The sequence below is a fragment of the Danio aesculapii genome, chromosome 20, assembly GCF_903798145.1.
Source record: "Danio aesculapii chromosome 20, fDanAes4.1, whole genome shotgun sequence".
NCBI classification, from domain to species: Eukaryota; Metazoa; Chordata; class Actinopteri; order Cypriniformes; family Danionidae; genus Danio; species Danio aesculapii.
Window position 1 is genome coordinate 35,908,781 of NC_079454.1, and position 17,915 is coordinate 35,926,695.

Sequence of the window (17,915 nt, forward strand, 5' to 3'; positions counted from 1 at the left end):
AATACAGTTTCACCAGAAGTTTTAATAGCTTTATTTGACAGTTTTCTGGGGAGTCTAACCAGTATTCATGTATAAAAATGTAATAATCACAATGCAAACAAAATGCTTTTCTTACTTTCAAGTTTCATTTCAAGTCCAAGTATCTAAAAATTATTAGATCAAGTAAAAGTACTGGTTTGTTTTCACCTTCAGAAGGAATAAGTCTTAGGAATAAGAGTTTTTCCTTAAAACAAAGCACAATTTTTCTGCCAATGGGGTAAGTTAACAAATCTTATTTTTGCTTTGAAATGTAGATATTTGGACTAGAAACAAGATAAAATGATAACTAAAACATTTTTCTTTTGTTGTATAAATAATTAAGTGAAATTCATCTGTTACACCTCCAAACATCAAAATTAATAATAAAACCCAAATTTTTACATTTTTCTTAAAATTCTCAGTCACAGGCTTTAAAAACATATGCAAATTATAAACATTCAAACTTAAAAACTTAAAAACTAAAGCAGTGACTCTACAAATAACATGTGTTCTGTAGCTCCTGGTCAACTATGATTCCGACTCAACATTGCAGATCTTGCTATGTAGCTACTGAAGATGCACACATTGCAATATTGATGATGAAACAATATATTGTGCAGCCCTAATAAGGAGGCAGAAAATATTTGAAAACATAGTAATACTTCACAATATTACTGTTTTACAGTAAACTCTGATTTAATACATGCTACCTTTAAAAAATAACAATGGAGATATTATAAACTAAAATTACATTAGATGAACTGAGCTCAATTCTGTGGTCAAACTGGGAATAAATAAAAGAAATAGATCAATACAAGGACAATGATAACCTTGGTATCAAATTTGATACATTCTGATGTCTTATGTTCTGTCGTGAAAGCTTTAGACTGAGCTCAAGCTGGCCTCGACTTATCAGGGTGTTAACGAGTGACAAAGGAAAGGTGTGTACTGTAAATCTGAGGGGAAGAACTGATGAATTCTCTGCAGCATATCTCAAGGTCATATTGATAATCACAGCCCATATCTCTGCAAAGAGCACCTCCCATGTCCATTACTGGCAGATCAGGGGAGTGATAAGTCGCCTCTGAATTGACATGTTGCCTGAAGACTGACAGACTGATAGACGGAAGTAAACTGGAGAGGGAGGGTGCACATAGATCAAGAATAATCCGTCACTGCCCACACAATCGGTCTAAGATAGTACTGATGTCAGCCCATATCAGCCATTTCATGTTTCAGTAAGACTAATCAAATGTTCTCTCGGCACTTATAGACGATCAGCAGTATCCCTTGCGTTAGGCCAAAACGGAGGTAAATCACATTCATTATTTATACCAGTAGAAGCATTGAGTCTGTTCCAGGCTTTTTACTGCTGCGTGGAAATTCAGCGGTTTATGGCACAAACAAATTAATCCCAGAGGATCCATTTAGGGCACATTGTGATCCCATCTGGAAGGGGGGGGTGCTTCATGTCCTGCTGATTTATACACCACCAAGCCTTACGATTATCCCGAATATCGATATTCCGTTCCCCTGAAAGTGCTGAAGCCGCACTTCCTGAAATATGTCACAGCTGCCTGTTATTTTCCAAACTTCAGGCAAAGCAGCACTAAAAATCACCTCGCTGATTATTAGGTGTGCAGAAAATCATAATTTGTGAAGCTGGGTGCCACTATTTGGCTATCTATAAATCAATTAGTCCCAATTCCTCTGATCCCAGGCCAAAATCATTACTCTTTGATTATTACATTGACGTTCACCGACAGTTAATTAATTGGCAATTAAATTATGCTGATTTTGAGGCACAACCATTAAGTTGCTTCAGACAACCAAGAAGAAATATAAAAGCTCAAAACCTATGCAGAAGTGTGTCAACAAGCAATATTGCTCTATTATCTTTGTTTTCTCCATTTTCAAGACAAGCCATGATAGAAATAGTGCTGGAGAATATTTTTGTTTGTTACAGCAGTTGCCAATCCAATTCTGCGTGTAAATGTGGCTCACATCAATAAACATGTCATGATGGTGTCAAGTCTTCTTGCATAGAGGCATGGGCCGGTATAAGATTCTGATGGTATGATAACCTTGGATAAAAATAACATGGTTTCATGGTATCATGATTATTACTCTAAATAAGTTCTTTTTTAATGTCTAAGTAAAAAACAACAACTTTTTGTTGGATATAAAGTAAACCGATTGAAGAAAAAGCAAAAATTTTGAAATATTTGCTGAATTTTGGGCTAACCAGTAGCTTTTGATGTGGATGGTCCTTTGCCGATGGAGATACTGTTGTCCTAAATAAATACAATAGTCTTTTACAACACTTAAAAACAAAGGATCTTACATATACCGCAGGAACAGTATAACAGAACATTTCATCCTTGACAATTTATTCAGTCCAGGGGAGCCCAAACTTTTTTTTTATGAAAAACCAAACTTGATTAAGGGTGGTGGGCCGAAGCTAAATATTCCAAACTGTATTACAATAAAGTTGCCATGGTAACTTCCTAATTTAATATTTAGAAATATATAAAAATACTTTAACCATATCAATAATTATATATTTTTTTTACATTTTACATTACAAGTTATTAAGTCTTACCTCCATGACTCATTATCCGTCCTTTCTTCTTCATAACCATGTTTAGTCAAAATAAGATCATCATAATATTATAGAAACTTTAGTTTTGTTGACTTGCAAAACTCACTGCTTGCCGACATCTCTGCATAAAAGGCTGTTACTCCAGCTGTTATTGACATACATGTAAACAACCGGGATCCACACCGGGAGCAGGAGCAGCGTGTGCAGCACATGGGAATGGTTTTCACCAGCGTTGTTTTGGTTGCTCATAGAGAATAACAAACGTGCGTGTGCAAAAGAAGTAAATCGCTTCTTAAAGCTTTTACTGGGGCACAGTTGATTTTTACTCCGCACGTTTCTTTTTTTCCCATGCTGCCCCCTTCAAGCCGCCCTGAGTGATCGCTAGGGCCAGACGGAATCTGCGGATATTTTTTGCTATTTCTGCTGAGAATTTTGATAAAAATCTGTTTATTATTTTAGGAGTATCATAACTAAAACCCTAATATGTGAAATAAAAAGTAATACTTTATAAACTTTTATTTAATGTTTACAATGCAAATCCAATTACATCCACTTTGTTTGGTTAACAAAGCAAGTCTCTCATATAATGTATCTATTAAAAGACTGAAAATTTTACTGTAGAAACTGCATTGTACATAAATCAAATAAACATTTTCATATTAGTCAATAATATTACTGTAATTAATTTAAAAACTGAATAAATATGGATTTACACACATTTACACAAGTAAATAAACAGAATTAATGATGGCCTAAAAATCTGCGGAAATCTGAGGAAAATCTGTGGAATTCTGCACGCACAGATTCCGTGTGGGCCTAGTGATCGCCCATATTGCCAATGCTGAAATCTGCCACTGAGCTCAGCAATTAAACAAAAGATTATGTAAAATTAGATATGACGATCTTTGATTGAGGGATTCACCCCAACTCTCCCCATCATTTGTTCATCTCTTCTCTGATTGGTCGGTGGGCCAAATCAAAGGTTACCATGGGCAAACTTTGGCCCGCGGGCCCTAGACTGGGCATCTCTGATTTAGGGAATGGCTTCTAGCACTTTGACAGTCAAAACAACAAATAAAAGCATATAAAGAAAAAAAAACTATACCCTTGGCTCCTGATAATACATAGAGATCTTATTAAATAAAACGATTAGTCTGTGGAAGAAACACTCACTAAGCACCTTCATGACAGTCTGGATTGTGAGTTACCGGTCACATAATGATGTATGGATGGGTGCTGATGCTGTTTATTTGCAACTTTTTTTACATCAAGATTGCAGAATGCAGAATAATCAAGAGTACAATTCAAGCCCACAGAAGGAAGTTCACTGTTCGAAGCTGTGGATTAAAGGACATTTTTTGTGTCATATGTTTTTGTTGACTCTCAAAGTGCCCTTTGTCATTGACTTGCATTTTATAAATCATCAAGAAGCACGGTTTTATCTAAAATCTTCTTTAATGTTCTTCTGAAGAAAAATGTAACCTACAACTTGGACGGCCTGAGAATAAGAAATAGTTCAACCAGAAGTTGAAACTTGCTGTCAATTTACTCAAAGTGTTGGATGAGTTCTAGGATGCCAGTGACCAAATAACAATGCACATGGAATGCTCAATGATGTTTCTCATTGAAGACCAGCGCAGCGGGAGCTGATTTACAACACAGACCTTTACAGAGCACTATTAAACAATAAACCCATCACGGAGGAAGCAAGACATGAATAAGAATCTCAGAGACTATCTGCACTGGCCTTCACACCTTTGTGCAAATCCCTAATGATTTTATCAGGGGTTTGGGAGTAGATTTGCTCTGTATGTGTGGCGCCTCACTTTATAAGCTTTGATGAAGTGCCAGAAGATTTGTCATCATATTAATGGACAAACCAAATAGTGTTTAATGGAAAGTCATCACTCGTTCTTAGTATCCCCTTCAATGGGATCACACAGTTTGCGTTGTATTGCCTTAATATTTGGTGGAATTACAACATTAATATAAGCTGTTTAAACAAAAAAGCCGATTCATTTTCATGTGGATTTAAGCACTGTTGAAGTGTTAGTATGCCCTATGCCATCAGTGGTTTATATGGAATATTATCAAGCTACAAGAATCCTTTGCGCAAAGACGCACGACTTTATACAACAGTTCCTTCTCGTCAGTGTCAGTATATTGTGCATGTTCAAGTACTATAATCCTCCTGGATGTCCAAGCATGACTTCCTTTGTTAGAAACAAAGTACAGGTGCATCTGAAGTACACATTATCAGGCAACCAATCGTAACACACATAGCATTCTCCTGAACATGCATAATATACGGATAAGGTCTGTTTTGAGGATGTTTTTTGGCACCTTTCTGGACTTTGAATGAGTCGGGAACCTTGCTCTCTATGGAGGGAGCTCTCGGATTTCACCTAAAATATCTTAATTTGTATTGCAAAGACGAACAAAGGTCTCAGGGTTTTAAAATGACATGAGGCTGTCATAATTTTCAATTTTTGGTGAATTAACCCTTTGGTGAACTGTCTCAGGCTACAAAAGCTCTGAAAAGACTAATAGAAAAGAATAGATTCTGTCTCAGATCAGTGTAGAGTGCATTAACAAAAGATATTGATCGATATTAAGAGTTGTGTGCTCCACAGTAATTAGCATCTGTTTATTTAGTCCATGAAAAAAGGAGTAGAGCATTATGCAATTTGAAATGTCATCAGTAGATCCTAAAAAGACTAACAACTTCGCTCTGTAGAACTGCCTCTGAAATGAGCAGTGTTTTGTGTGCTGACTCTCACCTCTTTTCTTATTCTCCACTTCTTTTCCATGCATTTCCCCTTCACTTCGACCATTCTTCACCGTGGCTCTTGATGGATAGAGTAAAGATGCTGGTATCAGGACTTTGGTTATGCTGGATGAGCAGGGAGGTAAGTGTGGAAGCATTTTAGATGATGATGGAACAAATGTCATACATTCTTAGTGCATAAATCTTAATAAACTATGTGCATGCATGTAAGCTTTTCAAATGATTTTAATGTTTTAGAATTACATTTGTTTTGATTAGTCAGACATCATAATAACATTTCTGATTTTTGTTCATTCAGTTGACCCACAAACTATTACTTTTCTTCAATGTAACTGTAATTTCTTCTGCTTTTTTCTGAAGTATTTCTAAACCTTTCACCTTTTTGCAAACACGTTTCCTCTTTAATTTAATGTTCTTTTAAATCTATTGTTTTACCAAAGATACAGGACTGGCCACTGAAATAATGCTCAATATATATATATATATATATATATATATATATATATATATATATATAGTAATTGCCATTCCATCAGTGTTTTAGGCCAGCTTGTAACAATAAACGTTCAAGAAAACAATAAAGCAACGATCGATTTAGCTGGTAATGACAAATGACACTCTTCCCCATACACTGCACTAATACTCCATTTGTATAATCCCTGGCACAATGCTAATATTATAAAAAACAGACATTAGTATTACCCATTGTAACAGGGCCATTTAAGTAACCAGCTTGCCTGCAAGTTTAAAGCACACCTTGACTTAGTGTGATTAAAAAAATTACATAATTGGCCTTGCTTTAAGCATTAGCCTTTTAAAAGCCCTCTGATTGGCTCCCATGTGCGAGAGCCCCCCTGTTTGCTGCCAGTAATTAGTCTTTTCAGAAGGAGAATGAGATTTCACTCCTTCATCCACTCAAACTGCGGCCTAAAGCCTATTTAAATAAAACTCTCTCAGCCCCGAGGTGACACTAAGCTAGCGTTATCAAGGAACGAGCCATGTCAAAAGTTCAACTTTTTTTAAATCTAAAAAATTATTACCCACAAAATGAAAATGTATCTTTAAGTTAAGTGTCTTCCAATGCCTGGGATTAAACAAATGTAACTGATGTGGTAAGCTTGTTTTCCTCTCGAACCATTCCCAGTTTGCCTCTCTTTTCCCTGTGACTGATATACCTAAACCTCTCAACAATTTCGAACACACCCTGTCTGCACGAAAAAACACGCCAGACTGCATCACCACGGGTCACCCACACCTCAGCCATATCATCCCCTTACCACAGAGACAAACAAAAACCATAAGCTGCACCCTCGTCTATTGTACCGAGGAAAAAAGGAGGCAGTTCGCTTCCAGCAAACGAGTGAGCTGAGCCTTGAGAGAGATCAGGGCAGCGTTTTATGCTGCCCCAAGGTCTAATTAAAGAGACACTATCGCCCTCCTCCAGTGGCCCTTGTGGGAGACTCTGTCTGCTATCGCCCACTGGGATCAAATTCAAGCTAGAACTGCCTGTGTCCACTGTGACTTCATCCCCTTGATGAAGTTTTCCAAGTGTTATATGTGAAAGTCAATGTGAATTGCAATTCACAACCCATTTTACTTCCGAATGTGACATATTTTAAGTGACAAAAGATAGTGATGAGTAAAATTGTTGGGGATTTTTTGGAAAATAGTGGCATTAATACCAGAATTAAGATCTGAAACTGAAAATTTAAACATTCTTGGCTACTGGTTAACATTATCCAATAGCCTTTGTGGCCTATGGAAAGTAAAGTTATTAATTTAGTTTAAAAGTCATGCACCATATACACCAAAAATGTGCATTAAGAAAGTAAATAGGGTCTGCTTTGATTTCATGTTGACTTTGGTGCATTTTGAAATAATTAATGCTATATTTGAACTATTTCCTAACTCTTCTTTGGACATGTAGGTTCATTCTAATGCATGCGTCCCCTTCTAGATGCACATTCCAGTTCAGCAGTACTCATTTCTCATATATTTCTGTAAAACAAGAACCAGTAAAATTCATTCCACTGCTGTCATCCCTTTGTCCTGACCAGAACAACTCGATCGTGTTGAAGATGGCATGAACCATATCAACCAAGACATGAAGGAGGCCGAGAAAAATTTAAAAGATTTAGGGAAATGCTGTGGCCTTTTCATATGTCCATGTAACAAGTAGGTACTGACCATGTGGCAGAAGGGTCTTACGTATGTGGTGGCGTCCGTTTTTTTTCCCCTCCTTTTTTTTTTTTGAGTTTCCTTTCGTCACAGTGACTGTCTGAAGTTTTGTCTTCTCTTCTTTGTCCTCTCTTTCCTCCCTCCCTCCTTTATTTTTCTGACACCTGCTCTCGTTCTGTGGGGGATAAATTACTTGTTGTTTAATCAGAGCAACTGGAACGCATCGAGGAGGGAATGGACCAAATCAATAAGGACATGAAGGATGCAGAAAAGAATTTGAACGATCTAGGAAAATTCTGTGGTCTTTGTTCCTGTCCATGTAACAAGTAGGTGCTGCTTGCCTTGCCTGCCTGCCTGCCTAAAAATAAATCATATTCAAGAGGCCTGTAGCCCCTAGTCAGGCGTGCCCAGGGTGGCTCGTCAAGTACACTACCCATGATGCAAAGCACAGACAGTGAGCATGAGGCATGGTCACACATGCTCACAGAAGTAACCCAATTACCTTTGTTAGATTATGAATGAAATATATAATAAAATAAGGCATGCTGCAAATCCCAAGGTCAACTTCTCTTAAAATCAAGAAGCCAAACCACTAAAGCTGTATGGATGTGCCAAAGTTGAGATAGACACAACAAAGTTACAAAAAGTAGGTTTTAACATACTGTATAAGAAACATTCTACCAGAAACATACATTTTCACTTATAAAAACGTGACAGGGCCTGACTTAAGCTTATCATCCTCAAAAAAATCTACAAAAACAAGCAAAAACCATACAATTCAATGATAGAAGGCATCCTTGATCACTGTCAGCTTCTCCTCCATCAATTGTCACATCCGAGTGTGATGTATTGCACACATTTCCTATAAAATTTAATGCAAATGTAACAGGCCTGACAGAAACATGGGAACAATTGTACATTTACTGTATTATATATTTGTAATATTTATTTGTAGAGTTTATTCATAATTTCATGTTTTTAATTAATTGATGTGAATGATAACAACTTAAACTTGCTGTTTCCGAACTTGTTTTTCTTCTAAATAACTGATTTTAGCATAGCAAAACTATTAAAGCTGTAGGCTCAATTGGGCTGAGGACAAGGACAATGACAGGCTTTGTACATTTGTAAAGTGTTTTAATAAAGAAAAAAATCTAAAAACCAAATGAATGGCATATTCCTTAACAGAATAACTCACAGAAATCAAACATCAGTCCATTTTAGACATGTTTGAGATAAAGTTTTATTCACTGTAGTTTTTATTTCAGGAACAGATAACGTTCATGTACGATTCTGGTAGAATGTCACATAAATCACTCTAACTTAATCTATTATAACTTAGTTCCTATCCAGCCCATACGAAGGATACACTTATCATTTTGAGTCGTTTGCGGGCAGAAGACGGGAATTAAAAATCAAACAACCACTGTTTTATGTTTTAAGTTGGCTTTGTAACAAACTGTACACTGTTATTTCGAATTTTAAGTGGCGTTTTGGCGCTTTTTTCAATGTAGTATACGGCGGAACGATGTAACGTTAGTTAACAACTGCATATATACTTTTGTCAGCGCGAGCGAACTGATTTCTTCTTCAACTGTAACAGCGAATAATATTGTTGAACATCAAGGGGTAAGTTTAAAGACATAATGCAACTTACTGAGGTGGATCTGCTAAGCAGCGTGTTACTCGATGGAGGATGTCAATAAACAAACAGCACGTCACGTCACGTGATGTGGACTCGAATTTACCTCAGCCATAAAGCAGCCCCTAACATCATGCCGCTAACAGCAATACCCCATTATAAAATATAAACAATAATTCTAAAGCAGGCCCGTAGCCAGCCTGGTGAAACGGGTGGTTCTTTTTCCTCAAAAATTGGACCTTTTATTTGCAGTTTTATGCCTCATTTTCTATTTAATTATGAGATTTAAACATTGCGTTTTAGTGACGTTGTAAGCACTATTTTTAGCTGGATTAGCTTGTCGGATGGTCATCATAACCACACATTTTGATGCACCAAAAATATTTCCTAAACATTTAGAATTAAATAATGTGAAAAAAAATCTTATTTAAAAAAAACTAATCCATTACATCATATATCATTAGAAAAAGAAAAAAACAGGAATCTGTTAAAGTTTTAAATTTAAAAACTGTAGCCTATTTTCCTTTAATAGGTAAATAACAGACTGGCCAGCACATTCAACTTTTCCTCAGTTTATTAATAAAAATAATTAAAACATAATATAATGATAATAATAATAATGCAGAGCTTCACAATTTTTGGTGCCTCTCTTGTAAAAAAAAGTACATTTGAAAATTCATGGATGACAACAATAGTCAAAATAGTATTCAAATCAGTTTTACAGCTTCACATGTTTTTGTTGCTCATTTTTTTTCAAGAGTAGGCCTAAGGTCCAATATTTAGCATAAAAAATGACTTGTAAAATGTTTTCTCCATTTAAAAACAATACAGTATTGAAAGATTACGTCACTAAGGTCAGATTGTATGTTTTCTTGTACAGCCGGATGTTAGACTCTTTTTTTGTTTGCAACAAAAATTATTGTTTGCATTGAACAAAACTGATGAGCTGATGTCACACCTAAGCGACAGTGAACAGAGGATTTCACTTAATCTTAAATCCTTTTTCAATGAGTTATTTTCACAATTTATGATGGCATAGCACTCAAAATAGGACAAATGAGCTTATGTATGGGACAAATTTTGGACCTTTGTCAGTGAGGGGTGGGTCTTTCGAACCACCTGAATTCCCCTGGTTATGGGCCTGTAAAATGCTTTTAAAAATATGTTGCTTGGTCAAAAATGACTCAAAACGATAGGGTAATTCATATGAATATGTCAAATTCATTTAACACTAGCCTATCTAAAAATATCAAGCAATATTTTTTACAACTTTGAATGCACATCCATCAATGTTACCTGTATGACTGCAATAGCATGTCCCTGAATGCCAAATGCATGCATCTCTTGCTAATACTGTTGCTATTTGTTAACAACAATAATGCATAGAAATGCTGATTACCAACTCCTACTGAAAGTTATTCAGACCGTTTAACAGTTTCACGCCTGTCTCGCTCATACTGAGTTTGGCAAAGAACAGGACACACAGTCCAGTCTGTAGCCACAGTAAAGTGAGAGAGGGCCAATGCTTTTGCTGGTTCCCCAAGGGAGCAGATGAGATCTAGGTCAGATAGAAAAAGATACAGTGAAGATATTCACATTTCTATGTAACTGCCTGTCAGAAAGTCCAAGACGGATATAGAGGTGCAAATTATCCCATGCATTAAGGGATGAGGAATTCTTGGGTCAAATTTTGTGATTATTATTAACTCAGTTTGTAGTTTAAAATTAGACAATTTTTAAAAACAAACAATATATACAGTTGAAGTCAGAAGTATTAGCCTCCCTGAATTATTAGCCCCTCTGTTTATCCCCCCTCCCCCCAATTTCTGTTTAACTGAGATTTTTTTCAACCCATTTCTAAACAATAGTTTTAGTAACTCATCTATAATAACTGATTTATTTTCTCTTTGCCATGATGACAGTGAATACTATTTGACTAGATATTTTTCAAGACACTTCTATACAGCTTAAAGTGACATTTAAAGGCTTAACTAGGTTAATTAGGTTAACTAGGCAGGATAGGGGAATTAGGCAATTTATTGTATAATGATGGTGTGTTCTGTAGACTATCGACAAAAAATATAGCTTAAAGGGGCTAATAATTTTCACCTTAAAATGTTTTTTAATAAAATAAAAAGCTGCTTTTATTCTAGCCAAAATAAAACAAATAAGACTTTGTCCAGATGAAAAAATATTATCAGACATACTGTGAAAATTTCCTTGCTCTGTTAAACATCATTTAGGAAATATTTAAAAAAGAAAAAAAAATCAAAGGGGGGCTAATAATTCTGACTTTAACTGTATATTTTACCTAAAAGATTATAAAATTACTTTAAATGACATTTAATTTCCAGTAAATTCTTTCATAGTTTGATCGCAACATATTCTTGCTTCTAGGCTCTAACTATCAATATTTTACAGCCATTGTTTGCCAGTTTGAGTATTAACTGCTCCTTCACTTTAGATAAAGCTCAACATGCTGTTTAGAGAGAGAGCGGAGGGAAGGCAGCCGGGGGAATTGTAGCTTTAGTCCATCTCTATAAATAATACTGCAGTGGGAGGCTTGGCCATCTCTCTTTAGATAAATCAAGAAATATTAGAACTAAAATCCATATCAGCAGCCCACAGCCAGAACAACAGTTGAATACATCAGTCTTTTTATGCAAAAAATGCAATCTAGATTTATATTTAATATTTATTTGATTTATTTATTTGATTTTGGGTTAAATATCATTTTAATTTCACTAAAAGGGTCTTCAATTGCATCACTGTCAAAATTCCTATTGGTTCTTCCTGACACCTTTATTTTTTAAGAGATTGCTTATACTGCATTATTTAATCATAGTTAATTAATGTTACTTTCAATATATACTTACACATTATTAAACTCAAACTATACCTTAATGTGCTGTGAACTAACATGAATGATTATGATTTAATAATATTAACAAAGTTTAATGAATGCTTTAAAAAATATTGCTCGTATTAGTTTAATAAATGGGACATTAATGTAAACTGCAATTATTGTTTTCCTATTCTTCAACTCTGTCCTCCGAATGATCAGAAGATCCCACTAGCATGTCTACAACAATAATTAGCAATAATCCATAATAGGTTGTTGTCATTTTTGATAAGATTGCATATAATTGCCATGCGTAAGAGGCTATAATTTGAAATAATTGATAGTTTGATTCATTTGTGGCTCTGGGCTAATTATCAAAGCAACACTGATTTGTCATTGTCATTTCTTGAATTATAATATATAATTTGAACACATATTTAAGGGTTAGAAACACCGAGGTGAGAGGTGGCCAATGAAAGTTGAAGATAGGATGCGCTTTTCTTCCTCCAGTTTCTTTTCTGTTGAAGTTATTTACACTTGTCTCCACAAATGTGGCAGTCCTGTTATTATATGTTTGTCTGTCGCCAAGGCCTGTGCTTTTTGTTATTTGTCATCATTTGAGACGGGGGACAGCTCATGTCCCATGGGGCGTCAGAGGTGACCTCCCAGTCCCATTTCTCTCTGTTTTAGAAATGGTTGTCCACCTCTATTTATGTCCCCCATTTTCAGAAAGGTATCAGCGTCAAGTACATGTATGTTATATGTACGCAGGATAAAGCATTGCAAATTACAAAAGCCCCTATAGGAGAATGAGCCCATCCCTGTTCCGCTTGCCTAGTAATTCATGTTTGTTGTTGATCTGTGGGCACAGATATGGAAGTGTCCGGTTACTGTAGAGCTCACGCTTCCCCTGACTCTGTGCAGAATGAAGAGCGGCGCCAGCAAGGCTTGGGGAAACAACCAGGATGGAGTGGTTGCCAGCCAGCCTGCCCGCGTTGTGGATGAGCGTGAACAGATGGCCATCAGCGGAGGCTTCATCCGCAGGTGAGACGCACAGGTTTCCAGAACAATCGGTTAAAAGGGTTAGCCGGAATAACAGAGCGCTTTGATTGGGTTGTTGAGGACTGGGCGGCATGCCGACATCTATTATAGTGATGACATTAGGTGTCTATCATAGAAATGGCAAACATAGAAATATGCAGAACAGATGCAAATTTAAACTCTTTAAATGTGGAATATACCAATTATGAGATACCAATTTGATATAGATTTCTCCAGCTTTTTGAAATTAGGCACTTTTACAACTGCCCTAGAGTTAAACAGTTGAGTTTTACCATTTTTGAATTCATTCACCCAATCTCCACGTCTAGCGGGAGGACTTTTAACTTAGCTTAGCATAGATCATTGAATCGCTTTAGACCATTAACATCTCGCTCAAAAATGACCAAAGAGTTTTGATGATTTTCCTATTTAAAGCTTGACTCTTCTATATTTACTAAGACCGACGGAAAATGAAAAGTTGCTATTTTCTATGGTTAGGGACTATTCTTTCATTCTGGCATAATAATCAAGGAACATTGCTGCCGTACCATGGCTGCAGCAGGTGCAAAGACATTACGCAGCTCTTGAAAATCAGTTAAATTACGTCAACATAACCATTTTAAGCATGTGCTGGTCATGTTGGAAAATACCAAGCTGGGGACTATTTCACGCACTGCGTAATATTATTGCATCTGCTGCAGCCATCATTGGCTTGTGTATGTGAGAAATGATTTACATTTAAACTGACAGTCCACCATGCTTGTGTGTGCAGGGTAACAGATGACGCCAGGGAAAATGAGATGGATGAGAACTTAGAGCAGGTGGGAGGCATCATTGGTAACCTGCGCCACATGGCCCTCGATATGGGCAACGAGATCGATACCCAGAACCGCCAGATCGACAGGATCATGGAGAAGGTATGGATTGGTTCTCAAAGCCTGTTTATTTATTTGTTGGATTTTCCACTGAGACGAAACAAACTATAGAAAATACAGTGGTATAACAAATTGAGTGATGATGACATGAATATAGTATCTGATTTCAACCCATATTAATTCCATAACATAAAGGGAATTACTACATTATTAATAAATATTTAATAAATAATCTTGTATGTACTGTGAATTTTACATATAAAGCATATCGTATTAACTTCATTAAAGAGATTTTTTTTTTTGGATCCGCATGGACTAATAGATCATAATTACTGATAATTATTATTAAATACAGTAAATTTTGAGTTAATGTAAGCTTTTAAAATTTCAAAATTAATATTTATTAACATTCGTAAAATATATATTTTTTACATTTACAAAGCACTTGTTGAGCTATTTCACTTGTTGTGTTTCAAATTAAAGCTTTACATAATTGGCAATTGACAATAAAAAAGTAAAAAAAAAAAAAACACTAATAATTAAAAGTAATTTTGATTCCATGTTGGTAACTATTATTTTATTGAATTTCTCATTGCTAAGTTTTCCCTCTAAGTTCGTATGTTGACTGTAAAAACTAATTAGTATGCAAGTAAAAGGGAATTATTAAAGGTATATTTATATTATTATTTTACTTTATATTACATTTTATTATACAATATATGATTTAATTACACATGTACTGTATATTCTATATGTAAAATATGTGGGTTTTTTTGGTAACACTTTACAATAAGGCTGTTAGATAATAAACAATCCTTTTATAAGAGTATATATTCATCTTTTTTAATGTTAGTTCTTGTTAACTTTCAGTGCATTACCTAATATTAACACTATAATACATTTTATACATATACCTATATACACTCACTGGCCGCTATATTAGGTACACCTGACCAACTGCTCATTAATGCAAATTTCTAATCAGCCAATCACATGGCAGCAACTCAATGCATTTACACATGTAGACATGGTCAAGACGATCTGCTGCAGTTCCAAGCATCAGAATGGGGAAGAAAGGAGACTTAAGTGACTTTGAACGTGGCATGGTTGTTGGTGCCAGGCGGCTGGTCTGAACATTTCAAAAACTGCTGATCTACTGGGATACTAGTTACAACTAAGGTATGCAGAAGAGCATCTCTCAACGCACAACACGTCGAACCTTGAGACGGATGGGCTACAGTAGCAGAAGACCACACCGCGTGCCACTCCTGTCAGCTAAGAATAGGAAACAGAGGCAACTCACCAAAATTGGACAATAGAAGATTGGAAAAATGTTGCCTGGTCTGATGAGTCTCGATTTCTACTGCGGTATTCGGATGGTAGGGTCAGAATATGGCATGGATTCATCCTTCCTTGTATCAACGGTTCAAGCTGGTGGTAGTGGTTGAATGGTGTGGGGGATATATTCTTGGCACACTTTGGGCCCTTTAGTACCAATTGAGCATCGTGTCAATGTCACAGCCTACCTGAGTATTGTTGCTGACCATGTCCATCCCTTGATGACCACAGTGTACCCATCTTCTGATGGCTACTTCCAGCAGGATAATGCGCCATGTCATGAAGCGTGTTCAACGTCAAACTCTCTGAAGAATATTTCCAGTAGCTTGTTGAATCTATGCCACAAAGGATTAAGGCAGTTCTGAAGGCAAAAGTGGGTCCAACCCCGTACTAGTAAGGTGAACCTAATAAAGTGGCCAGTCAGTGTACATTACCTATAAGCACAACTTCAGATACATTAATGCATTAAAAGTATATTAGTTCATGCTAGTGAATATATTAACAAATGAAATTTTATGGTAAAATGTGATTATTTTTTATATAAAGATTAAGAAATGTATTATTAAGTATGATAAAAGTATTCTTCGGAACAACATGCACTGGTGTGGAGAATGTTCATTAATAAATTAAACAGGGTCCAACTTGATTTCAAGCAGCTAATAACTGTTAATTCAAGGAATGCACATTTGCTAATAAAGCGCTATTTGAACAATTTCAGGCTGATTCCAACAAGACCAGGATTGACGAAGCCAACCAGAGGGCCACAAAGATGCTGGGCAGTGGCTAAACCTCTGCTCTGCCTGCTTTTACCAACCGTGCAATTTGTCAAAAGGCAATGCGCTTATCATGGTATTTACCTTCTAGGTTTGCACACATGCACATATCACCCGGCCCCCATTGTAAATGTCGTTCTACGTGTCGTCTGTCAGCTTTTTCAATGATTGTCCTCGTAAAATGATTTCTTATACTCTGTATCATTCTTTCCAAAGGTTGTATATAGTGCTGACTCGATGGCTCTTGCTCACTTGTGAAGTTTTTATTCTCTTTATTGCCTGTATACATATATGTATGTATGTATACATATATCCGCTTATATGTGTATACATATAGCCTATGTGTATATACATATATATAAATATATATCTCAAATTTTTGCTGGAGGAACTATATAGGAATGCTATACAAGCTGTCTTTCCTTTTCAGTATATCTCAGTATCGTCTTGGTAAAACTGTGTCACTCCACTCGGCTACTGTCATGCTCCTTATTTTGATGTTGTCATGACTATGAAGAATGGGAAAAAAGATTTTGCAACCGATACTAATACGACGAGCACTTACAATCAATGTCTTTGGTTCATATCCCTCATCACGACCATAATCAGTTACTGTTTAGACAATGTGCAACTAGATTCTGTAGCTGTAGTAGTAAAAACATTGCATTCCAAGTGATGTGAATTGTGCGTTATGCATGACAAATGGTAGATCTTAGCGTCTTATAAATAAAAACTTGTTTTAAAAAAAGATGACCAAAAAAACAACAAAGAAACACACAATAAATCATGGCAGTAGCAAAATTGACAAAAGCATGCTCAGTATTAGGACACAGTGGAACGTTCCATATTACTGCAAGTTTGCAATAGTGCCACCATTTCAGTCGATATATATTTACAGACTGTGACTTTTGTTGTAAAATAATGCAAAGTGACTTAAAGAAGCCGTGCGAAGGGATAGAAACAAAGCTGGCGTGGTGGTCCTGCAAAAACCACTTGTTTTCTAAAAATGAATATGCAGTTTGGTGTAGAAAATGGTGTTCTGAAAGGTGGGGACTGGTTGTTTACTGTATCATAGGTTTTGGATGCTCTGAAAAAAAAAAGAAATAAATCATTTGCAATGTAAAGCAAAGACGCATATTTCTGAGAGACCTTACTTTTATAAGAAGACTGTATCCTGTTAGTTTACTTTCCCCGTGTGGTTTGTTATTGGTAAAAAATGATAATAATCCATAACAAAAAAAAGTTTTTTGTTTTTTTTGTTGCTTCTGTACTTAGAGCTATGCACACCAAATCACTAAGATGTTCAATAGTTATTATAAGAAGTTAAATAAATACCTTACCTGAATGACACATAGGTTAAACTGTGAGATTGATGTCCTCAACGCATGTAATATTAAAACTCCCTCTGTATCCTGTCAGTCTGTGAAGTGGTTGACATTTTGTAGCTAGCTGAATTGATTAAAAGTAATAAACCCCTAATCGCTGTGGGTTTTCGTTATTGTCTCAAGCTAACTTCATTGTCGCTTGATAGAGCTGATTTGTGGGAAACGAGTAAGCCATTGTTTTCGTTCACATCAACACAAGATAACTTGCTGATTATTGTAAGCATGTATTGCAGTTTTGTAAACTGGACCTTTATGTGTTCTAGCTCTTTAAAGCAGGATGGATTCTGATTGGCTGACAAGGCTACAGAATTATCATTCATCACCTCAAAAAAACCCAAATCAATTACTGTATTATTGAACCAGGCCACTGTTTCACAGTTGGATAAGAAACTGAGAGACAACATCAACATTCTACTTAAGTTAGAAATACAAA

At 35.9% G+C, this 17,915-nt stretch overlaps 1 protein-coding gene across 1 annotated transcript in view; it reads left to right on the top strand.

Annotated features, from left to right (window-relative positions):
* The window catches only part of snap25a (synaptosome associated protein 25a), a 44,674-nt gene extending 27,098 nt beyond the window's left edge, over window positions 1-17,576 (top strand). The window contains exons 4-8 of the mRNA XM_056480919.1: window positions 5,481-5,529; window positions 7,795-7,912; window positions 12,995-13,114; window positions 13,884-14,028; window positions 16,043-17,576. Coding sequence (XP_056336894.1) covers window positions 5,481-5,529; window positions 7,795-7,912; window positions 12,995-13,114; window positions 13,884-14,028; window positions 16,043-16,111 — 501 coding nt within the window. The 3' untranslated portion in view covers window positions 16,112-17,576. The remainder of the gene's footprint in view (window positions 1-5,480; window positions 5,530-7,794; window positions 7,913-12,994; window positions 13,115-13,883; window positions 14,029-16,042) is intronic.
* Window positions 17,577-17,915: the final 339 nt, after the last annotated feature.